This window comes from Dysidea avara, chromosome 3 (assembly GCF_963678975.1).
Source record: "Dysidea avara chromosome 3, odDysAvar1.4, whole genome shotgun sequence".
In the NCBI taxonomy this organism is placed as follows: domain Eukaryota; kingdom Metazoa; phylum Porifera; class Demospongiae; order Dictyoceratida; family Dysideidae; genus Dysidea; species Dysidea avara.
The window spans coordinates 46,868,808-46,894,755 of NC_089274.1; the positions used below are offsets into that span (position 1 = coordinate 46,868,808).

The 25,948-nt window shown below is 38.8% G+C and overlaps 1 protein-coding gene across 3 annotated transcripts in view; it reads right to left on the reverse strand.

The window, feature by feature from the left end:
* Nucleotides 1–25,948, reverse strand: part of LOC136251319 (uncharacterized) — a 98,614-nt gene that overhangs the window by 60,375 nt on the left and 12,291 nt on the right. For 2 of the 3 annotated variants that reach the window (XM_066043752.1, XM_066043753.1), the window contains exons 5-18: nt 18,362–18,724; nt 17,917–18,309; nt 17,474–17,857; nt 17,049–17,423; nt 11,621–12,004; nt 11,197–11,571; nt 10,680–10,868; nt 9,827–9,933; nt 9,503–9,780; nt 2,464–2,733; nt 2,258–2,411; nt 2,116–2,208; nt 1,765–1,878; nt 1,626–1,711 (exon numbers count right to left, since the gene is read on the reverse strand). In XM_066043752.1, the coding sequence (XP_065899824.1) occupies nt 1,626–1,711; nt 1,765–1,878; nt 2,116–2,208; nt 2,258–2,411; nt 2,464–2,733; nt 9,503–9,780; nt 9,827–9,933; nt 10,680–10,868; nt 11,197–11,571; nt 11,621–12,004; nt 17,049–17,423; nt 17,474–17,857; nt 17,917–18,309; nt 18,362–18,724 (3,565 nt within the window). The remainder of the gene's footprint in view (nt 1–1,625; nt 1,712–1,764; nt 1,879–2,115; nt 2,209–2,257; nt 2,412–2,463; nt 2,734–9,502; nt 9,781–9,826; nt 9,934–10,679; nt 10,869–11,196; nt 11,572–11,620; nt 12,005–17,048; nt 17,424–17,473; nt 17,858–17,916; nt 18,310–18,361; nt 18,725–25,948) is intronic. The other variant, XM_066043751.1, reaches the window with a different exon arrangement.

The following is a 25,948-nucleotide window of genomic DNA, read 5'->3' on the forward strand; positions in this document are numbered from 1 at the left end:
TGTATTTTTTGGGCACAGTAAAGTATCACTCTATGAAAAATTGTCAAAAAGTACTGAGGTCTGTAACCTCATCTCATAGTGTGGGGAAGGCCTTCCACTGAGTGATGATGCCTTGAAGTCCTTTAACTTGTTATCTGCTACATCTATGGAGATATACAAAGCTCCTCTCTGAATTTATCCCATGCAACCAAGTGGAAAAGACTAAAGAAGAAATCTTTGATATGTTTGTTTCCTGATGACAACAGTCTTGAGCAGCGTATCAAACATGCCAACCTTTGGGCCTACATTCAGTGCTAGCCTTATCTGAGGAGACACACCTCTCCTATAGGTCATGGTTGGGAATTGGTGAACAGCTGTTGCAGGCCCATGCGCCACACAAAACCTGCCCTTCCAATTTCCTTCCAGTCCCATCAATTCAACAGGATGGCTATGACTCTGACCCTAAGGCCAATTCAGAGTCTGAATCTGAAGCTACATCTGATTTTGGTACTGAATTTAAATCATCAAGTCATTGGATGAACCTAGAATTAGACTAAACACACCATTTATATGCATTACATAACATATTGAGCAAAATTCTTAAAATTTTACATTAACAGAACACCCACTCACAAAAATACCATCAAAATTGGATTCCTTGATCCCAAATTAATCTAGTATATTTAATTTTTTTTTGTTACTTTATTTTTGCACATGTCGGCTGGTAGCCATTTTGGATTTTTGGCCGTACAGGATGTTCCCCGAACTTTTAAAAAGCAGCATGGGAGCTCATTTTGTTTAAAATACCCTAAAGTACAATATTAAATCATCAAACTTTGTTAGCTAGAGGTTGGTCATAATACCACTGTTTTTGACCCTACTATTTTAGCAGAAAATGGTCAGTCATCCTTGACTGGTTTAGCAGGTAATTGGGTGGTCTTCAAGCTAATTGGTCAGTAAATGTCCGATGGCCGACTTATAATCTGCTCTGCTGTGAGACATCTGTAAGCCAGTTTTGATCCCATGCTTTCCATTGTTTTCTTGTTCCATTTTCTAATACTATATGTTACCAGAGGAGGTTGGACGCGCTCAAAGTGCCACTAAACAAATTACACAAAATACCTTTTGTAGAGGAGGTTAATACATCGCAATCTCAGAATAGCTCACTGAGTCATTTCATATTTGTTAATAGAATACATACGTGAAGGCTGGTGAAGTAGTGTACACCAAACCGCAACTTATTAATTTCACCCGGAATTCAAGCACTGTATGTATGCATGTATGTATGTACGTACGTACGTACGTACGTATGTATGTATGTATGTATGTATGTATGTATGTATGTATGTATGTATGTATGTATGTATGTATGTATGTTTGTCTGTGTGTATGTATGTATGTATGTATGTATGTATGTATGTATGTATGTATGTATGTATGTATGTATGTATGTATGTATGTATGTATGTTTGTCTGTGTGTGTATGTATGCATTATGTATGTGCATTATATGCATACCACATACGGTAAAGAGCATTTGGCATGCAATATGTGCAAGCATCAAGCAAAGGGGTATACCCACGTATACCACAAAACAGTAAAATGTGTAACCAGTACATCTAAAAAACAAGCACATAACTCCCTCACCAACACTTAATCATTATTCGGTACATGGTTCGTGGACAACCAGGTGGTGGTGGGAGTCTGTAGCCACTGTCAATCTTTGCTAATGTCTTTACAATATTACATATGCATCATAACCTTATCATTCGATTACCATGTATACCTCAAGATTGTCCAGCTTTTCAAATGGTTTACATCCCAAGCTCCAAATCTCAAATAACACACACCCATAGCTCCACACGTCACTGCAAATTGAATATTTCCTGTAGTTCAATGCCTACAAAATTGTACACAACATATTATAACTGTACAAACAAATCCTTGCAAATAACTTATACAGTAGTCTCAAACATAAATGTAGTTTAATATATACAAAAAGCATCACAAAAAGTAAACATACAATTATACCAACTTTCTAACACAATGCTAGCATACAAATAGTGTAACACAGTGCATGTTGTGATTGTTGTCATGGCTAACACAATATAATGTGCTCAGTTACATCACTACATACTTCAGGAGCTGTCCACTTTACTGGTATTTTTCCTCCAGAGGTGACATAGTAGTTATTTGTGGCTAAGTCATGAGACATTCCAAAGTCAGCAATCTGTAAAAAAATAGGACATGAGGAGATAGATTAACATGCAGCAATTTACCTTGCATGTAAAATCTTCAGAAACCAAAACGTTCCTTGCTGCCAGGTCTCTATGAATGAAGTGTTTACCAGCAAGGTAGGTCATCCCTGCTGCAATCTCCTGACATGTTTTCAGTAACAATTGTGGAAGTTTTGTAGGGACATCTTCACCACTCCTATGTGATCAACAGGGATTCAAAGGCAACAGAAATAAATGCCTACACTCACGATGGTTGTAAATCTAATAGAAGACTCCTCAGATCCCCACGAGACATATACTCCAACACAATCATGACAGGAGCTTCTGTCACTACACCATAAAGCTTGATCACATTCTCATGATCAAACTGGCACATTATGGCAGCTTCCTGGAGGAATCGTAGTTTGTCCTTATCATTAACATCTGTGTTGATTGTTTTCACTGCTACTTGTACACCGTCATTTAATAGACCACGAGCAACTACTCCAAATTCTCCAGATCCAAGACGCTCAAGCGTTCTACATGTGTGTGAGCATACATGTACAGTAGGTATAGATTAGCATGAAATGGATAATTACATAATTACCTTATTACAATAAGATGTTATCTATTAATACAGTGAAAAAGATTCAGCAGTATACCTAGTGCAACAGCTACTTGTTTGTTCACAAACTATTCAGATTAGCACATGGTACTTTACTTATTTATTTCCCAAAATGTGCAGCCTCAGTTTGAGGATTAACGCACATCTGAAACATACATATAATCAAGACACACGGTAGTGTGTCGTGTGGCCCAAGAAGCCGGCGCGTAACACCCGTGAGTATATTGACAGGAAGAAAGAAAATACAATTTTCGCACCTTCGTAGCTCTGTGCTGCCTTGATGAAACAAGACGATTTTTGCTGTGGACACTCCCTCCACCTTCAGCACTCCACATTCCAAATTTGAGCGAAATCGCTTCAAGCGTTCCCGAGATATGCGACTTCAAAAATTGGCTTAGTTTCTTCGTTTTTTTTTCTTCTTATTTTTCTTCCTCTTTTCGCACACTTACAAAAACTGCTATAAAATGCGAACGCCATATCCGATCGCCTTGAAATTTGGCACACAGAAGGGGGGTATAAAGGCGCATCTCTGTACCAACTTTGGCTGGAATACGATAAACAGGCAAAGAGTTATGAGCGATTAATCACGACAAATAACACCAATATGTTGTCACGCCTACAGGGTAAACCGCGTATGGGAAGAAGCTGAAAATCAGTGGGTGAATAGGTTAACTATTGAACCTCAAACCTTTTGTGGTTTGAAAGACATCGAGCTAAAAACCAGGAAGATACAACGAAATAACCAACAGTGTGTAACAATTACGCAATCGAGATTAGCTAATAAAAAACGATTGCTTGCCACGCCTACCAGGTAAACCGCTTGGGGTAATGCTTTGAAAATCGCTGTACAGATGGAGTTATCATCTTAGAAAGGCTCTTCAATGGTGTAGAAGAATCAGACTTAAAGCCACGGAGTTATAACACGAAATCCAACTTGGTGTAGCAAGTGCGAGATCGAGATACTCTAATAGAGCAGTCACCCGAAGAGAATTCAAGAGATAGGCTAGAAACAAGTAACCTGTATAGAGATCAGCTACAAACAAGTCACCCTGTAGAGAGATCAGCCACAAACAATTCACCCTGTAGAGAGATCAGCTAGAAGAAATTACCTTGTAGGGAATTCATGCAACTATAGAAAGAGATAATTCAGCTAGAAGAAATCACCTTGTAGAGTTCAGCTACAAAGAAACCACAATGTAGAGAGTTCAGCTACAAACAAATCGCCCTGTAGAGAGATCAGCTAGAAGAAGTTACCTTGTAGAGAGTTCAGCTACAAAGAAACCATCATGTAGAGAGTTCAGCTGCAAACAAATCACCTGTAGAGAGTTCAGCTACAAACAAATCTCCCTGTAGAGAAATCAGCTAGGAGAAGTTTCCTTGTAGAGAGTTCGGTTACAAAGAAACCACCATGTAGAGAATTCATTTACAAACTAGTGACCTTGTAGAGACATCAGCTAGAAGAAGTTACCTTGTAAAGAGTTCAGCTACATAGAAACCATTCTGTGAAGAGCTCAGCTGCAAACAAATCACCTGTACAGAATTCAGCTACAAACAAATCACCCTGTAGAGAGATCAGCTAGAAGAAGTTACCTTGTAGAGAGTTCAGCTACAAAGAAACCATCATGTGGAGAGTTCAGCTGCAAACAAATCACCTGGAGAGAGTTCAGCTACAAACAAATCTCCCTGTAGAGAGATCAGCTAGGAGAAGTTTCTTTGTAGAGAGTTCAGTTACAAAGAAACCACCGTGTAGATAATTCGTTTACAAACTAGTGACCTTGTAGAGACATCAGCTAGAAGAAGTTACCTTGTAAAGAGTTCAGCTACAAAGAAACCATTCTGTAAAGAGCTCAGCTGCAAAAAAATCACCTTTACAGAATTCCACTACAAACAAATCACCCTATAGAAAGATCAGCTAGAAGAAGTTACCTCGTAGAGAGTTCAGTTACAAAGAAACCACCATGTAGAGAATTCATTTACAAACTAGTGACCCTGTAGAGACATCAGCTAGAAGAAGTTACCTTGTAAAGAGTTCAGCTACATAGAAACCATTCTGTAAAGAGCTAAGTTGCAAACAAATCACCTGTACAGAATTCAGCTACAAACAAATCACCCTGTAGAGAGATCAGCTAGAGGAAGTTACCTTGTAAAGAGTTCAGCTACAAAGAAACCATCATGTGGAGAGTTCAGCTGCAAACAAATCACCTGTAGAGAGTTCAGCTACAAACCAATCTCCCTGTAGAGAGATCAGCTAGAAGAAGTTACCTAGTAGAGAGTTCAGTTACAAAGAAACTACCATGTAGAAAGTTCAGCTACAAACTAGTGACCTTGTGGAGACATCAGCTAGAAGAAGCTACCTTGTAGAGAGTTCAGCTACAAAGAAACCATTCTGTAAAGAGCTCAGCTGCAAACAAATCACCTGTACAGAATTCAGCTACAAACAAATCACCCTGTAGAAAGATCAGCTAAAAGAAGTCACCTTGTACAGGGTTCAGCTACAAAGAAACCACCATGTAGGGAGTTCAGCTAGAAGAAGTTACCTTGTAGAGAGTTCAGCTACAAAGAAACCATCATGAAGAGAGTTCAGCTACAAACAAATCACCCTGTAGAGAGATCAGCTAGAAGAAGTCACCTTGTAGAGAGTTCAGCTACAAAGAAACCACCATATAGAGAGTTCAGATGCAAACAAATCACCCTGTAGAAAAATCAGCTATAAACAAATCACCCTGTAGAAAGATCAGCTAGAAGTAACCTTGTAGAAAGTTCAGCTACAAAGAAACCACCATGTAGGGAGTTCAGCTAGAAGAAGTTACCTTGTAGAGAGTTCAGCTACAAAGAAACCACCATGAAGAGAGTTCAGCTGCAAACAAATCTCCCTGTCGAGAGTTCAGTTAGAAGAAGTTACCTTGTAGAGAGTTCAGCTACAAAGAAACCATTCTGTAAAGAGCTCAGCTGCAAACAAATCACCTGTATAGAATTCAGCTACAAACAAATCACCCTGTAGAGAGATCAGCTAGAAGAAATTACCTTGTAGAGAGTTCAGCTACAGTAAAAAGAAACCACCATGTAGAGAGTTCAGCTGCGAAGAAATCACCCTGTAGAAAATTCTGCCACAAACAAATTGCCCTGTAGAAAGATCAGTTAGAAGAAATTATCTTGTAGAGAGTTCAGCTACAAAGAAACCACCATGTAGAGAGTTCAGCTAGAAGAAATTACCTTGTAGAGAGTTCAGCTACAAAGAAACCATCATCTAGATAGTTCAGCTGCAAACAAATCACCTGTAGAGAGTTCAGCTACAAACAAATCTCCCTGTACAGAGATCAGTTAGAAGAAGTTACCTTGTAGAGAGTTCAGCTACAAAGAAACCATTCTGTAAAGAGCTCAGCAGCAAAAAAATCACCTGTACAGAATCCAGCTACAAATAAATCATCCTGTAGAGAGAACAGCTAGAAGAAGTTACCTTGTTGATAGTTCAGCTACAAACAAATCACCCTGTAGAGAGATCAGCTAGAAGAAGTTGCCTTGAAGAATGTTCAGTTACACAGAAACCACCATGGACAGTTCTATAATAAATATATGTATTATATATATAATTTGTACATTTACTGATTAAATCAGAAATATTTAAGGTACATCTGCTTCATCTTTTCTTCTTACAGGTTTTTGCAATTGAATTCGGCGACTTTGCAATTGAATTCGTCCCGTTTGCAATTGAATTCGTCGCTGTTGCAATTGAATTCGTCCCGTTTGCAATTGAGTTCGTCGCTGTTGCAATTGAATTCGTCCCGTTTGCAATTGAATGCGTCGCTTTTGCAATTGAATTCGTCGCTTTTGCAGTTAAATTCGTCTGTAACAAGAATGGCAGCTGGAGCAAACACGAAAACATGATGTAGCAGCTGCTACAAGAACTTGTTCAAGTACAACCGTAGTAAACAACTCTTTATAAGGCAATAATTCTTCCTCTACAGCCTATCTAGCAACATTCCAAACTCTACTACGCCATTCGCGATGGGTGTGGTCACTCGCGAGAAAGTTAATTAACTTGTCAGACAGCTATCAACTTCGCGTACTACCAGCTTCAATTACCTTCTAGTGTCTCAAGTGTAACTCTCCATGGCATAAATAGTTCATCTCTTAATGAACGGATTGGTTTCTTGGAGCCGTTTGTTTATGACGAATTGTAATGCAAACGCGACGAATTCTATTGCAAAACCGACTAATCAACTGCAAAACCGACGAATTCAATTGCAAAACCGACGAATTCAATTGCAAACAGGACGAATTCAATTGCAATACCGACGAATTCAATTGCAAACAGGACGAATTCAATCGCAAAGGCGACGAATTCAATTGCAAAAACCTGTACTGTGGTAAAGAAAAAAAGATAGGTTTAAAAAGTCCCAAAGCTGGCCATAGGCCGGCTTTGGGGTATACAAATACAAAAAGAAGTGAAATCTAATCCAAAACAGCCAAGCTGTAAAAAAAGTGTGCGGCCCTCAAAAAGGCTATGGTGAAAAAAGATGTGAAATCCAAGGTGGCGGCCAAGAAATGGCTGTGATGGTAGGTTAATGGTAAAAATTTTAATAACGACAATTCAGGTGAATTTTGTGCCAATTGACCAAGCGGCACCAAAATTCACCTGAACTGTTGTTATTAAAATTTTTACCATTAACCTACCATCACAGCCATTTCTTGGCCGCCACCTTGGATTTCACATCTTTTTTCACAATAGCCTTTTTGAGGGCCGCACACCTTTTTTTACAGCTTGGCTGTTTTGGATTAGATATGATTTACAGTATGATTGATTACAAGTACACAGAAAAATTTTGAATTTTCAACTAGAGTAGGGACCATAGCACATCAATAAAAAGTACCAAAACAAGTTGGAGTATAGTGCACGATATTAAACCACAGTAAAACAATAAGAAGTGTTATATCCCTACTGTGCTCTAGATACCATAATGTAAATGCACAGTAGGGATATAACACTTTTTATTGTTTTACTGTGATTTAATATCGTGCACTATATTCCAACTTGTTTCAGTACTTTTCATTGATGTGCTATGGTCCCTACTCTAGTTGAAATTCCAAATTTTTCTGTGTTCTGTTTGTTAATTTTTTTGTAAATAATTATTATGACTGGTGGACCCACGCATACCACATCTGAATGATGCCGCGCGCCCCAGATTTAATAATTATTGTCTGAAAAGTGAAGTCAGCATCCATTATGCTTCGTTGTCAGCTATGTTCAACCCGTTACACAGCATTTCGGATCAAGAATTGTTCGAAAAGCATCTCTGCAATAAATGCACAATGAAAGAAATGGTGCTGCGTGCCCCAGTTATATCAATTATCATCTGAAAAGTGAAGTATCCATTATGCTTCGTTGTCTGCTATGTTCAACCCGTTACACAGCAGTACAAATCAATAACTGTTCGAAAAGCACCTCTGCAATCAAAATATTCACTATGAAAAATATGGATGATTTCCATTACGAAGGGAAACCATCACGTGCTACCACCAAATCAACACTTTTCACTGTCAGCAAAGATGAATGGGACACAAAGGAGGACACTGGTAAGTCCAAGAAGATTGCTTTGTATGTACTGCGGTATGCCAAAAGGCACCAGTTGGGCCGAACAGTGAAAAAATCAAGCCCGTAGCCTTAGCCATTATCGAGTTATGCTTGTCTGAAGGCATCAGTCAGTCAGTTAGTCAGTAGAAAATTCTGCTAAATATTTTTTTAAAATATCCGTAGCAACTTGTTGAAAACGTTTTGGGTTGATCTGAAAGCTTTTTTGGGCTTAGACCTAACCAATACAGCCTCATCATCGTCAGGGAAAATTGAGGCTGTTTCTTGGGTGATATTATTCCGTGGGCCATCCTTTGTGGTTCCTACTTAGTCTCGCGTGGCCAGACCCTTTCTGTGCAGCCACTTACCGATTGGAGATTATAAGCGGCACGCTTGTAGCACGTTGCTTATAATCTCCAATCGATAAGAGGCTGTGTGGAAGGAAGGGTCTGGCCACACGAGACTAGTCCCTACTGTACAGTCACCATCGTACTGTATGATGGGATTACTGATTAGTAGGGGAAAGTAATAATAGTTTCAGTTTGTACTTAAAAATTTGTAATGATTGTTGTTGGATTAGGTCAGGTGGGAGTGAATTCCACAGTCTTATTGATCTAGGGAAGAATGAGTTACTGTACTGATTGGTCTTTGCATAGATATGGTGAAATCTTTGGTCATGTCCTCTGCTTGGACAGGGATTAAATCAACAGAACATATATCAATGGGATTATGAACAACTTTGTAGAGGAGGGTGATACTGGATACTTGTCTGTGGTGTTCCAAACTGAGAATATTAAGGTCAATGAGCATGTTGGTTACGCTGCTGAAATGCGAGAAGTCAGCCATAATGAATCTGGCAGATGAATGATATGTAACTGGTCTTAAGCTACACAACACTAAGGAAGAATGTTTTTATAAGCAGATGCATAATATATACAGCCACATATATAGCCCGGGTCCTACTTCACTTGAATACAATTTAACTGGCTATTTATCAAAGTTTCCCACTATACTGAATTGAGATGATAAACCTTTATTTCTACAAATAAAGGTATCAACTTGTTCTTAAATCTGAAAATTCTATTGAATATTTACATGCATAATTGTGCATTACCTGACATTTTCACGATGCAATTTGTGAATTTTTTGACCATTAATTGACTCATAAATCTTTTCTACTTTATTTGGAGGCTCCATATAAATCGGCCCATAGTCAGCCTCATCCTCATAAGGTGTCTCATAAATCTTTTGTTCCTCCTCAAATGATTCTGCTAGTTCAGTGGGTGAAATATTTGCTGAAGTGTCAAATTCATAAATTCCTTTCATTCTTTCCAAGTCTACATAAGAACACTTTCGTGGTGAAGTTACTGTACTGTACTGCCATTGACCATCCTATAGTGTATTTGAATATACAAAATACAGCACCACTGGTTCTTACCATAGATGTGTCCATTTCATAATGATTTTCATTAGGTAACTTGACAGATTCGTACAATGCATAGGAAGAGGTTAAATTAGTTTTAGATCCTTGAATTGAGTCAGCATCTGTTAAAAGTAAAACAGATACATACAGTACGTATAGATTATGGAACACATGCACCCACTTACTCTACTTTACAATTATTTACAAAAAAAATCACTTTGTAGGTACAACCAATGGAGTCTGTCTTTGTGTGGCCAGCAAATGAAGTGCACTGACTAGCTTAAATCAAATAATTCATAGGGAAAATCACCAATAAAAGTGGTTAAGGTGGCTAACTGCCTTATAAGATCACAAATTTTATGCCAAAAGTGACCATTATAACCAGTATATATGGTACCGGGAAAATGTAATATTACATAGAAAGATACTTTACATTATTTGTAACTAAATCATTGCTGGTGGTTGCTTTTACATCTTCTGTCAAAGTTTGTGTTACAACAATTTTAGAGATTGTTTAAACTTCAAATGTGTTTATAACAAAATAAATATTAAGTAAGTTCTTAAAAGTTCTTGAAATGTTATCTACATCATAAAATAAGAAGTTTACCTTTGGTGTAAGTTCAGCATATAGCTATGCAGCTCTGTGAAAATGAACCTACAGTAATACTTATTCTATGCAAACTATCAGGGTTCCTGGGTATGTAACTGTGGCTCCATGTAACTGAAAACGGAATAATGCAATGAAATGTAAATTTGTATGGCATGAATTTTATCATACATAAGCAATCACAGATCAACCTCAAAATTTAATTACATGCTTCCTGTAGACATACACATTGCCTAAGGTCAATGGAAAATGTTAACTAACCATCATTGACATACAAATGTATTGGATAATATGTCTTATTGGTGTAACGTCGTTTCACAAAATACAATCCAATAAGCAATAGCACAACAAGAAGCACAAATACAACTGATCCTGCCACTGCTCCACCAATGATACCACCAGCAGATCCATGAGACGACTCACTATCAGATTCACTACCAACTGATAACCCTAAATACAATAAACTCAATGAGTATAATATCAAAGATTTCCCTATCTCTCTGTCTCTCCTATGACCAGTCATGACATAAACAAAATTTATATCTATTCAAAATCACTGGATTTTCAATTTCAATCAGACACACAGTGTTCATGACATTTATGTACACACACGTTTTAGTGGAAGTGTCAAATACTAACATTACACTTGGAGGTGGGTAAAAGTGTTTCTTAGTGCGTAAGTTGACCAGTAAAATGAACACCTTTATAATCAGGACATTTTGGTTGTTCGCAAGTTGTCCTTAATGCACTGATTATAGTGTATGCAATTCATTGTTACCTGGAGAACAAGTCACTCCACTACCGGTGAACATCCATGTTACTCCTGTACTATTAAGACCACAACTATACTGGGAGGAGTCTCCTGACCTGTTATAACCATCCTCACACTCCACCATACATGTGCTAGTGTAAGATGTGTCATCACATGGTCTACTGTTAGCTACCACTGTTACAGGACAATGAAGAATGTTACACTGTGTACTAGTACCATTCCACTCCCCACTAGCCTCACACTGTCTCATTACACTACCTTCTACTTCATAACCATCATCACATTGAAATGTACAAGTGTCTTGATATTGTAGTGGTTGATTGTCACTGCTGCAGTTAATACTACCATTAGATGGTGCTACCAAATCTTCTGCACAAGTTACTAGGTAAAGAAACAGATATGAAAACCTTATTTATAGCTAACAATGTACCTATATCACAATGGAAATCTCCTCCAGTAACATTATTCCTCCATTCAACTCCATCATTCGCACTGTCACAGGTGAACATGTTATTACCAACTACCATATAACCAGTGATACATCCTAGACTACACACTGATCCAAACTCATCACTACAATCTTTAACTAATGCATTATCATCTACTATATCAGTTAAATTGCTACAATGAAGAATATCACAAGTCACATCAGCTCCACTCCATGATTCATTAGATAAACATTGTCTGGTTGAGGAGCCAGTTAGTTCATATCCAGGATCACATGAGAATGAACACTGATCTTCATAACGTGGTATACCAGTAGAATTACATGAGATGTTACCATTACTGGGTGATGGTAGAGTGGTACACTGAACTGTGGAACAACATGGAAATGATGGTAATTAAAGGCCACAAATGAGAAAAAAGTAAGGACAAAGGTATGTCCATGATTCGTGCGTTGTACGTACTGGAGCATGTTTATTTGACTGAAGCGATGTCTATAGTAGTGAAAAAATCAAGCCTGTAGTCTTAGCGATTTTTAAGTTACACTTGTCTGAAAGAGTCACCTGTCAGTCAGTAGAAACTACTACTGAGTAAAAAAAATGGGTGATACGTAAGGCAATTTTTGGCTTGTAACCGATACTGCCAAGGAACCATGAAGGCACTGTGAGGCTGGTTTTGTTCAATATTTTTTTGCAAGAAAATGCAAACCTTCATGATTTCTACAATATACAATACTACTCTAATGTATGATCCATGCAAAAACAGCAAAGCTGTATAAAAAAGGGTGTGGCCTTCAAAAAGTCTGGGTGAAAAAAAAGTTGTGAAATTAAAAGTGATGATGCCAATGATAACAAAATTGTTAACAATGGCTTTGTGCATTATTAAAATTATTATCATAAACACCATTGCAGCTATTTCATGGCCGCCACCTTTGATTTCACAACTTTTTCACCCATGCAACTTTTTGAAGGCCGCACCCTTTTTATACAGCTTGGCCAGCTTTCTTGGCTGCACAACACACTATCCTGTGTCTTGATTAAGCACAGTAGCACTTAATCCTTCAAAAACAGCTTGGCTGTAGAAAAGGGCATGTCCACAAAAGTCAAAGTAATTGGTGACTAAAAGAGTTATACGGGTGTAGCCTTGTGTTAATGCAGCTAACTATAGTTTACAAAGACTTAACACTGGTCCTTTATTTTAAAACTTGTGTTCTACATTCATTTGTTGCATTCCTAATTCTTTCTTTATAACTCCAATTGGCTAGTAATTCAGCCACCTTTTTCAAGGTAGTCATTGTAAAAAAGGTGGCCAACTTATCAGCCAGTTATAAGAAATTAACTATTAGAATTGCAGCAAAACTGAATGTAGTTACATTTTCTTGGCCACACCAAATATCAGCCTTTTTAGTTGCCAGTTACTTTCACCTTTACGGACACACCCTTTTTGTTGCACAGTCAAACTGTTGTTGCATAGATATCACTCATTTTTTTTGGAAATAAATGCATGTATGCAGTGTTAGATGGTAATAGGTAATAGTATGTAAATCATAATTCAAAAATTGTTCTAATGTATATTTATGGTTGTAACACTTCATAAATAAATGAAGTAGGGCCAAACTTCCATAACCTCAACATCTGTGGGTTAGCTCAACCACAAAATGATTCAAATTGTAAAATTTATTCTGGATAACTGAAATTCATAGGCTACTTGGTATCATTGTAAAACTACATATCAATACTGATATCATAAAAAATAATTTTGATGAAGCAATTTTATTATTTTTACCATGGTAGCTACTAATGTTAACACAATGGCTGTGCAGTTGTTGATGTGAAGGAGGTGACCATAATGTAGACTTTCTGGAAGCATGGATTCTGGGGGCCAGAAACTGAAGTCTTTTATGATGTTTTAAAGCCCAGAAATTGTTTTTTGGGAAAACCGGTTTTTTCGCCCATGAGAACAGATTTGATTTTTCACCAATAACACAAAGCTACGTGAATAAACTATCAAATTTCATTATAAACATTTGAGTGGTCTGCTTTTGTTGGCTGCTGTTCCCAAGCACAGTGTAGATCCGTATGAGTAGTCTGGGGCCCTAATGGACTGTGGCCAGCCTGAAGATGGCTATATGTGGCTGCACAGCTCCACGGTGTTGGATAAGATCTGTGCTGTAAATGGCCCTTCATTTTAGCCAGTTTTTGAGATCTAAATGGCCCATAACTCGGCCTAATTCATCCCTACGCCTTTTTCTTCAAATTTTTACAACAGCCCCTTGCCCTTCTCTAGCCCCTGCCTCCCACCCCATATGGAGCTCACCTGGTACAGTCAACCCCGGTTTAATTGTGGGAAACTTGGCTGTTGGCTACTTGTACAGTGGATGTTCTGAAAGGTAAGGAATTAGTGTAAACTGTGAAATTTGGTACACATAGTTTCATCCATTGGAGGGCTACAAACACACTTAATATTTAAAACAGAGCGTTCTTAATATTTATAAGAAAAGAGCATTTTTACATGTGCATAGCTCAGATCATTTTTGAATTATAGTTGTCCACCAGGTAGGGTAGGCCACACAGCAAATTTGATTAAATGCATACCAGCCATTTATGAGATACGGGTGTTCAAAGTTTTGTTTTTCATTTTTTTCTTCTTAAGCCATAGGAGAGCTAAGGAGGCTTTGATGTATTTTTGGACACTTTGCAAAAATTGATTAAATGCAAATAATGTGTAACTTGATTGCCTTGATTTTTGACAAAAATGAAGAGCATATAAAATGGAATTCATGTGATAAGTTTGCTATGAATCTGATGAACATCCACTGAGTTATGAGTGTTTATTTACATAAAAAATATCAAACTTCTGTCACAGCTACATGGTAAACCGAGTATGAGAATAACTTGAAAATTGGTATGTACATAGGCTGATCATCATAGCAGTGCCTTTTGATGATTTGAAAAGCAATAGAGTTACAGCTACAAAGTTATAAAGCAAAGTGTAAAATAGCAGTATCAAGATACTCTAATAGAACTGCAGTGCAAAAAGGTGCACAAAAAATGTTGAAAAAACTTACCACAGTTCGAACCAGGAACCTCCATGCCTAACCTCAACCATTGAATCATTGGCTGATTATCTCACCTAAATTAAAGTTTAGCTTAAATCTGCTTATGATAAACATTTGTAGTTTCATAGGCCACGTCTCACTACCATGAATCTTGATATCGTTTTGTACAACCCTGCAGCTGTTATTTTAACTTTAAGTACTGACTGATTGATTGATTGATACTTTATTACATTGTGAGTACACCTTAGCCATACCTACTTGACATAACTACCATAATGAGATGTTCTTATTAGAGGGAGTCTTATTATACAGGTGGTCGTATTACAGAGGTGGTAAGAGGTACCTGTTAATATGAAATTTTGACCAATTTTAGTTTTTCAGTTCAGTTTTTCAGTTTCAGATTTCAGTTTCCACTGTTTCCAATCTCCCTTTATGACATGAGTCAGTGGTATTCAGCTATTCATGGAATAAGTCAGTGGTAATTTATGAGGGAGAGGTAGTAATCTATGATTATAATTTATATGTTAGAGGTATTACTCTATGTGTTTATTGTGACATGAAAGAAGTTGTTGGTATGAGACCAGGGTTTTCTCTTCCATAGGAGATGGTAGGCATCATATTCTCATGCATCCCCTCTGGGCACAACTAATCCATCCCCAGCCATGCCAGGGGTGTGAACACGCTGGTCATAATCGAATGCTGACAGCTGGAGATCCTTCACACTATCCTAAGAATGTCCTTGATATGCACCCAATGGCTACGTGCCTTCCCTGCCTGTTGTTCCACCCAAGTTGGTCAAGCAAATAATTAGAGGAGACTATATCGACATGGCTGAAATGTTGAGCGATAATATGGAGTCAGAGCACAGATGAGCACTAGCTGAGAGTGCAGGGGCAGCTAATGTGAAACAACCAGGAAGAAGAGAGATACCGGACATGTTGAGTTGGCTTCACTACTTCAGTCTGTAGCAAGTATCCAGGCAAAGCCAAGCAGTTGTGGGCTTACCAGGCACTTATGATAACTGAGACTAGGAGATGTGGTGGGCATGGCTGGCGGCTCTATGATACAACATTTTGTCAACAGTTAACTTCACTAGAGACAGTAGATTTCTCAAAGCTTAATGACTCACTCTATGCCACCACATTCTAAGCGTATGGTAGCAGAAGACAATGTTGCTCTAACTGTTTACTCCTAGATCACTCAGCTGAGGAGTGTGCTCTCTATAACCCAAGGCCAATGACAGAATCAGGAATAGCACCAGTAGGAAGTGTAATGAGAGGAGGATATGAGGAGAAGCATGCGAAAGGAGGGGAATGGCGTAGGAAGCGGAACAGAAGGGGGCATGTTATGCCTGGAATTATGGGAAGTGTGTGGCACAACATTGCCAGTATGACCATGTGTGTTCAAAGTGTTATGGGGATCACAAGAGGCCCATGTGTCCAGTGGAGGTGAAACAAGAGGGGAGGAACCACTGAGGTGTTGATCCAGAGAAAGACAGGCATATTGTGTGATTAATTACTATTTGTGAAATATTGTTTGTATTTGGACTCTGGGTCAACTGAGGACGACTGAAACTTCGTTTGGTGCTGAAATTACGACTGTAGGGTAATCATGTATGGTGAAATCGATGATGTGACTCTTAAGGTGATTGAGTGAATACTGAAGCGATAGCAGGGCAATAAATGTTTGGAATGCACAAGGAACGCAAGGCATACACCTGCGGTTGCGTCTAACCGCATGCGATAAAAAAATATATTAAAAAACCTCCCCTTTGATGTCGGCAATCTCGATCACGAAACAATCGGCATGGATTTGCTTCACTGCTTGTGTGATAGTTCTTTTTTTTTTTAATGTCATTATACCATTTTTTTTTTTTTTGGAAGATAAAGAAAATAAGATTAGAACATACAAATAAACAGTTAAACAATTAAATCAAAAACTGAGTCTCTGATTGCACCAAGGCCACAGGAGCACTTTTGATGTAATGACCTTGTAAAGATCGCGTTCCTCTAATGCACTGGATTGCTGAACGCAGCAAACAAAATGACAATTTACATCTAATCCATCCTAGTGCTGTGGCATAAGGGTCATTCCATTTGTCAGACAATAAACTCGCCAATCTCTTGTAAAATGTGTGGTAGTTACTAGTGACACGATGAGTTCAACTCTAGAGTTTCAGAGGGATAGCGTAAGTGACGGGTGAGTTACAGGAAGGCTGAATTTGACAACGTTCGTTCCTGTAAAATCCTCACGTGTAGTGGTCGCATCATTTATTGTCTGCGGCGCGCGTTTCTGCTTTACTGGCCGCGCGACTCACTACCGTGAGTCTTGATTACACTATGTAGTTCATTGTTACCTGGAGAACAAGTCACTCCACTACCGGTGAACATCCATGTTACTCCTGTACCATTAAGACCACAACTATACTGGGAGGAGTCTTCTGACCTGTTATAACCATCCTCACACTCCACTATACATGTGCTAGTGTAAGATGTGTCATCACATGGTCTACTGTTAGCTACCACTGTTACAGGACAATGAAGAATGTTACACTGTGTACTAGTACCACTCCACTCCCCACTAGCCCCACACTGTCTCATTACACTACCTTCTACTTCATAACCATCATCACATTGAAATGTACAAGTGTCTTGATATTGTAATGTTTGATTGTCACTGCTGCAGTTAATACTACCATTAGATGGTGTTACCAAATCTTCTGTACAAGTTACTGTATAATTAAATATCTAACATCACAAATATGAACATATGGCAATATACCTATATCACACTGAAAGGATCCTTGAGCAATATTATTCCTCCATTCTACTCCATCATTCACAATGTCACAGGTGAACATGTTATTACCAACTACCATATAACCAGTGATACATCCTAGACTACACACTGATCCAAACTCATCACTACAATCTTTAACTAATGCATTATCATCTACTATATCAGTTAAATTGCTACAATGAAGAATATCACAAGTCACATCAGCTCCACTCCATGATTCATTAGATAAACATTGTCTGGTTGAGGAGCCAGTTAGTTCATATCCAGGATCACATGAGAATGAACACTGATCTTCATAACGTGGTACACCAGTAGAATTACATGAGATGTTACCATTACTGGGTGATGGTAGAATGGTACACTGAACTGTGGAACAACATGGAAATGATGGTAATTAAAGTACATGCAGCCATGTAACTAGTTACCTCTTTCACAACTCCATCCCTCCTCTCCACTAGTCATCCACATTACTGATGATCCATCACTCAACACATCACACACATATGATGGGTCTCCACTACCATTAAAGCCTTCTTCACACTGTAGATCACACATTGATTGATATGTGCTACTACAAGACTCAGCCAACATGCTGTTCATTGGTAGTGATGATGAGGGACACTCCATGATGGTACAGGACTCTGGTGATCCACTCCAACTACCATCAGACTGACAAGTTCTCTGAGGACTACCAGTTAGATTATAACCAGTGTTACATGTGAAATTACACATATCTTCATAAAAATATAGTGGACTACTTATCAGTGAACAAGAAGATATCATCCCATTAGTTGGCATAAGTAATTCAGGACACTGAACTGTTATTAGAAGTATAAATATAATTGGCAGTACACGATCAAGTAACTTTACCTCTCTGACAAGATGTACTACCCCTCCATCCTACACTATTAGTACCCACATCAGTCAAAACACATGTAAGGGATCCTCCTCCAGTGTAGCCATCAACACAGACAGTAGTACATGTTGACTGGTACTTTGTGTCACATGGTAACTGTAGTTGTGAGTTATCAAGAGGTGGTGATGTGGAACAATTTAATACTGCACATATTGGATCTCCTCCACTCCAACTTTGATCAGCTAAACAAGTCCCACTATTAGATCCTTGTAATTCATAACCTCCATTGCAGGAAAATGTACAGGTGTCCTCAAACACACCAGTAGTAGCTCCATTTGGACACTGAAGTGTTCCATTTGTTGGGGGAGGACATTGAACTATTAAAGAATACACAAAATACACCTTGTATACTGTATAGTATAAGGAATTTTTAAGTTCAATTATGGATCATAGAAATAAAAGTAGTGAAACAAGGGAGGTTGCTCAGTTATGGGTATATACTGAAGTAGGGATTAATGTCTACTAGTATATCTTCAGGTGTAAGCAACATCCTTGTTACAATAGTTTTTATTTCGTGAAATTCCTAATTTTCCTTGTACATAATTGCTGTTTGTTAACTTTTTAATAATATAATCATCACTGGTGAAGCCACTAATATTAAAGAATGGCACCAGATTAAAAATTTTGCACCCCACTATCAGTTACTGAAATGTGAAGTAGCTATTGCATTTCAATTTCAGTTATGTTCAGCCTATTACAAATGAAAAATAGTACTCTGCAATTAATTCATTCACTAAAGAATTCCAATTACAAGCATAGAGAATCCATCACACGCTACAATGAATTGACACCAGCAAAAAGAAATGGGACACAAATGAGAAAAAAGTAAGGACAAAGGTATGTTCATGATTCACGCGTTGTACGTACTGGAGCATGTTTATTTGACTGAAGCGATGTCTATAGTAGTGAAAAAATCAAGCCTGTAGTCTTAGCGATTTTTAAGTTATACTTGTCTGAAAGAGTCACCTGTCAGTCAGTAGAAACTACCACTGAGTAAAAAAAATGGGTCATACGTAAGGCAATTTTTGGTTTGTAACCGATACTGCCAAGGAACCATGAAGGCACTGTGAGGCTGGTTTTGTTCAATATTTTGAAAATGCAAACTTTCATGATTTCTACAATATACAATACTACTCTAATGTATGATCCATGCAAAAACAGCCAAGCTGTATAAAAAAGGGTGTGGCCTTCAAAAAGTCTGGGTGAAAAAAAAGTTGTGAAATTAAAAGTGATGATGCCAATGATAACAAAATTGTTAACAATGGCTTTGTGCATTATTAAAATTATTATCATAAACACCATTGCAGCTATTTCATGGCCGCCACATTTGATTTCACAACTTTTTTCACCCATGCAGCTTTTTGAAGGCCGCACCCGTTTTATACAGCTTGGCCAGCTTTCTTGGCCGCACGACACACTACCCTGTGTCTTGATTAAGCACAGTAGCACTTAATCCTTCAAAAACAGTTTGGCTGTAGAAAAGGGCATGTCCAGAAAAGTTAAAGTAATTGGTGACTAAAAGAGTTATATGGGTGTAGCCTTGTGTTAATGCAGCTCACAATAGTTTAGAAAGACATAACACTGGTCCTTTATTTTAAAACTTGTGTTCTACATTCATTTGCTGCATTCCTAATTCTTTCTTTATAACTCCAATTGGCTAGTAATTCAGCCACCTTTTTCAAGGTAGTCGTTGTAAAAAAGGTGGCCAACTTACCAGCCAGTTATAAGAAATTAACTATTAGAATTGCAGCAAAACTGAATGTAGTTACATTTTCTTGGCCACACCAAATATCAGCCTTTTTAGTTGCCAGTTACTTTCACCTTCACGGACACACCCTTTTTGTTGTACAGTCAAACTGTTGTTGCATAGATATCACTCATTTTTTTGTAAATAAATGCATGTATGCAGTGTTAGATGGTAATAGGTAATAGTATGTAAATCATAATTCAAAAATTGTTCTAATGTACATTTTTGGTTGTAACACTTCATAAAATAAATGAAGTAGGGCCAAACTTCCATAACCTCAACATCTGTGGGTTAGCTCAACCACAAAATGATTCAAATTGTAAAATTTAATCTGGATAACTGAAATTCATAGTGCTGGGTGGCTACTTGGTATCATTGTAAAACTACATATCAATACTGATATCATAAAAAATAATTTTGATGAAGCAATTTTATTATTTTTACCATGGTAGCTACTAATGTTAACACAATGGCTGTGCAGTTGTTGATGTGAAGGAGGTGAACCATAATGTAGACTTTCTGGAAGCATGGATTCTGGGGGCCAGAAACTGTAGTCTTTCATGATGTTTTAAAGCTCAGAATTTTTTTTTGGGAAAACTGGTTTTTTTGCCCATGAGAACAGATTTGATTTTTCACCAATAACACAAAGCTACGTGAATAAACTATCAAATTTCATTATAAAAATTTGAGTGGTCTGCTTTTGCTGGCTGCTGTTCCCAAGCACAGTGTAGATCCGTATGAGTAGTCTGGGGCCCTAATGGACTCTGGCCAACCTGAAGATGGCTATATGTGGCTGCACAGCTCCACGGTGTTGGATAAGATCTGTGCTGTAAATGGCCCTTCATTTTAGCCAGTTTTTGAGATCTAAATGGCCCATAACTCGGCCTAATTCATCCCTACGCCTTTTTCTTCAAATTTTTACAACAGCCCCTTGCCCTTCTCTAGCCCCTGCCTCCCACCCCATATGGAGCTCACCTGGTACAGTCAACCCCGGTTTAATTGTAGGAAACTTGGCTGTTGGCTACTTGTACAGTGGATGTTCTGAAAGGTAAGGAATTAGTGTAAACGTGTGAAATTTGGTACACATAGTTTCATCCATTGGAGAGCTACAAACACACTTAATATTTAAAACAGAGCGTTCTTAATATTTATAAGAAAAGAGCATTTTTACATGTGCATAGCTCAGATCATTTTTGCATTATAGCTGTCCACCAGGTAGGGTAGGCCACACAGCAAATTTGACTAAATGCATACCAGCCATTTACGAGATACGGGTGTTCACAGTTTTAATTTAATTTCTTCATTTTTTTCCTTCTTCTTAAGCCATAGGAGAGCTAAGGGGGCTTTGATGTATTTTTGGACACTTTGCAAAAATTGATTAAATGCAAATGTGTAACTTGATTGCCTTGATTTTCAACAAAAATGAAGAGCATATAAAATGGAATTCATGTGATAAGTTTGCTATGAATCTGATGAACATCCACTGAGTTATGAGTGTTTATTTACATAAAAAATATCAAACTTCTGTCACAGCTACATGGTAAACCGAGTATGAGAATAACTTGAAAATTGGTATGTACATAGGCTGATCATCATAGCAGTGCCTTTTGATGATTTGAAAAGCAATAGAGTTACAGCTACAAAGTTGTAAAGCAAAGTGTAAAATAGCAGTATCAAGGTACTTTAATAGAACTGCAGGGCAAAAAGGTGCACAAAAAATGTTGAAAAAACTTACCACAGTTCGAACCAGGAACCTCCATGCCTAACCTCAACAATTGAATTATTGGCTGATTATCTCACCTAAATTAAAGTCTAGCTTAAATCTGCTTATGATAAACATTTGTAGTTTCATAGGCCACGCCTCACTACCATGAATCTTGATATCGTTTTGTACAACCCTGCAGCTGTTATTTTAACTTTAAGTACTGACTGATTGATTGATTGATACTTTATTACATTGTGAGTACACCTTAGCCATACCTACTTGACATAACTACCATAATGAGATGTTCTTATTAGAGGGGGTCTTATTATACAGGTGGTCGTATTACAGAGGTGGTAAGAGGTACCTGTTAATATGAAATTTTGACCAATTTTAGTTTTTCAGTTTCAGATTTCAGTTCCCACTGTTTCCAATCTCCCTTTATGACATGAGTCAGTGGTATTCAGCTATTCATGGAATAAGTCAGTGGTAATTTATGAGGGAGAGGTAGTAATCTATGATTATAATTTATGTGTTAGAGGTATTACTCTATGTGTTTATTGTGACATGAAAGAAGTTGTTGGTATGAGACCAGGGTTTTCTCTTCCATAGGAGATGAAGGCACGCAGCCATTGGGTGCATATCAAGGACATTCTAAGGAGAGTGTGAAGGATCTCCAGCTGTCAGCATTTGATTGTGACCAGCGTGTTCACACCCCTGGCATGGCTGGGGATGGATTAGTTGTGCCCAGAGGGGATGCATGAGAATATGATGCCTACAGCAACTACCCCATTTATACTCAGCGAGGCCCTGCCTGTTGTTCCACCCAAGTTGGTCAAGCAAATAATTAGAGGAGACTATATCGACATGGCTGAAATGTTGAGTGATAATATGGAGTCAGAGCACAGATGAGCACTAGCTGAGAGTGCAGGGGCAGCTAATGTGAAACAACCAGGAAGAAGAGAGATACCGGACATGTTGAGTTGGCTTCACTACTTCAGTCTGTATGCAGCAGTCCTCTGTAGCAAGTATCCAGGCAAAGCCAAGCAGTTGTTGGCTTACCAGGCACTTATGATAACTGAGACTAGGAGATGTGGTGGGCATGGCTGGCGGCTCTATGATACAACATTTTGCCAACAGTTAACTTCACTAGAGACAGTAGATTTCTCAAAGCTTAATGACTCACTCTATGCCACCACATTCTAAGCGTATGGTAGCAGAAGACAATGTTGCTCTAACTGTTTACTCCCAGATCACTCAGCTGAGGAGTGTGCTCTCTATAACCCAAGGCCAATGACAGAATCAGGAATAGCACCAGTAGGAAGTGTAATGAGAGGAGGATATGAGGAGAAGCATGCGAAAGGAGGGCAATGGCATAGGAAGCGGAACAGAAGGGGGCATGTTATGCCTGGAATCATGGGAAGTGTGTGGCACAACATTGCCAGTATGACCATGTGTGTTCAAAGTGTTATGGGGATCACAAGAGGCCCATGTGTCCAGTGGAGGTGAAACAAGAGGGAGGAACCACTGAGGTGTTGATCCAGAGAAAGACAGGCATATTGTGTGATTAATTACTATTTGTGAAATATTGTATAAATTGCATTAACAATTAGCATAAAAACTGTGAGCACTACATTCCATCTATCAAATGGTGCAAGTTGTACCATAGCATGCATGACTTTACATGTATAGCATATATACAGTATTTGCGATTATAATTAGTTTGTGTGTAATCTGTGTGCATGCAGAATTCTTAAGTGATAGTGTATCTCTTGCCACTGCTCCACAGGATCACATGTATAGAGGTGAGGTATCCCTACATGAAATAGCTCATTGACAAACAGTTGGAAAGTTATAGTGTGGTGTCAGAGAGAGCTGCTCCCTCAATGTTTAACAGAAATACTATGCCCTTGGAGTACTCGGAGTGGGCAAAGCAGCTACAACTCCATCCAGACATTGAATTTTGTAAAATGGAATTGCTAATGGTCTTCGCATTGGGTGTAACCCCTCTAAGGCCCAGTGTGTTGGTGCCAAGAGGAACATGTGATCAGCCTGGCAGCATTCCTTGGTGGTAGAGGATTACCTTGAGAAAGACGTTTCAATGAGTAGAGTAATTGGCCCACTTAGTGACAAAACCTTAGGAGTTCAAATAAATAAGTTTGGAGTGATTCCAAAAAATCATTAACCAGGAAAGTGGAGTATCTGTCTTCCAGTGTCAATGATGGTATTAGAGGGGTTACACTGATGATATCAAGAGCTGTGTTCCCTAAGTTACGTATCTGTTGATGATGCAGTAAGGCAAATTCTGGAATTAGGTCCAGGAGCAATACTGGCTAAACTAGATATCCAGAGTGCATACAGGATAGTACCAGTACACCCAGCTGACAGGTGGTTGCTGGGCATGTCTTAGAATGGACAAACCTACATTGACACTGTGTTACCCTTTGACTTGAGGTCTGTACCTATAATTTTCACAGCCATAGCAGATGCTCTTCAATGGGTTATTGAGTCACATGGAATGCAACATATTATGCACTACCTTGATGATTATTTCTTGTTGGGTCCCCCAGAATCCCTTGAGTGCCAGAGAGCTCTGGAAACAACACTGACCTGTTGTTGGAATCTGGGAGTCCAAGTGGCAGACTATAAGACCGAAGGCCCATCATCATTGCTTGTGTTCTTAGGAATTGAGGTAGATACTATAAACAGAACACTGCGATTCCCTCGTGAGAAGCTCCACCAGTTACAGGAGGAGATCAGGAGCTGGGCAGGGAGGCATTCCTGCAAGAAGAAAGCCTTACTGTCCTTGATAGGCCAACTGCAACATGCGTGCTGTGTGGTTCAGCCAGGAAGGACCTTGTTGAGGAGAATGATTGACCTATCAACAACTGCAAAAAAAACTACATCATAGAATTTGACTGAACAGAGGCTTCAGGTCAGATCTGTACTGGTAGGCATACTTTCTAATCAAATGGAATGGAGTTAGCATGATGACAGGTGTTGTGAGGGGGCCAGTGTATGAGACCATAACTTCAGATGCTTCAGGGTCATGGGGCTGCAGAGCCTACACATGTTCAGGGGAATGGATTCAGCTGAAGTGGCCCAAAAGATGGCATCATCACCACATTACAGTCAAGAGCTGCTTCCAATTGTTTTAGCAATTGCAATGTGGGGCAGGGAAGGTCAATATGATGTCGATGTGATAATGCTGCAGTAGTAGCAGTACTGAGGTCAGGGTGGTGTAAGAACAAGTATGCAATGCATTTGCTTAGAAGGCTGCACTTCTTTCTAGCAGTGTACCAAATTAGGCTGACATCAGAGCATATTAAGGGCTTACAAAACAGGCTTGCAGATGCATTGTCTTGTAATAATCACCACATGTTTTTATATGAGTTGTCGTCTGCTCAACAGGTGCCAACAGGTGCCAACAGGTGCCAACAGGGGTCCCCTCTCTCTTGAGTTGGCAGCTGGTGGATCATCAAGTGGATTGGTTGTCATGAGCTTGGAGAGACTTACTGTCAAGCACTTTAATAAGGGACTAGCTAACTCAATCCGCCGCTCCTACAGCAGTGCACAAAATAGATACTTAAGATTTTGTAGAGATAGAGATTCCATGCTGCAGCAGCCCCTCCCAGCATCTGAGTCTGTCCTCTGCTACTTTGTAGCCCACCTGGCTGAAGCATTGTACAATCAAAGTATACTTATCAGCAGTGAGGTCCTGCATATTGCAGAAGGCTTCAGTGACCCCTTTGTGTCACACTTGAATCACCTACAATACATCCTACGAGGCATTAAGAGGAGTGAAGCTGAAAATGGTGTTGAGAACAGAGAGAGGCTACCTGTTAAACCCAATACTTTAAGGCACATCAAAGCAGTTTGGGATCAAGAGAGTTCAGACCCAGATAAAATTATGCTCTGGGCAGCATGTTGCTTAGTTTTCTTCGGGTTCTTAAGGGCTGGCACGTTTACAGTCCCAGCACATAATTCAGAGGTTCATCTATGCTTTAATGATGTGGATAGCCCTGCCAAACAGTCAAAAACAGACCCCCTTTAGAAATGGTGTCAAGCTGTATTTAGGAAAGATATCAACAG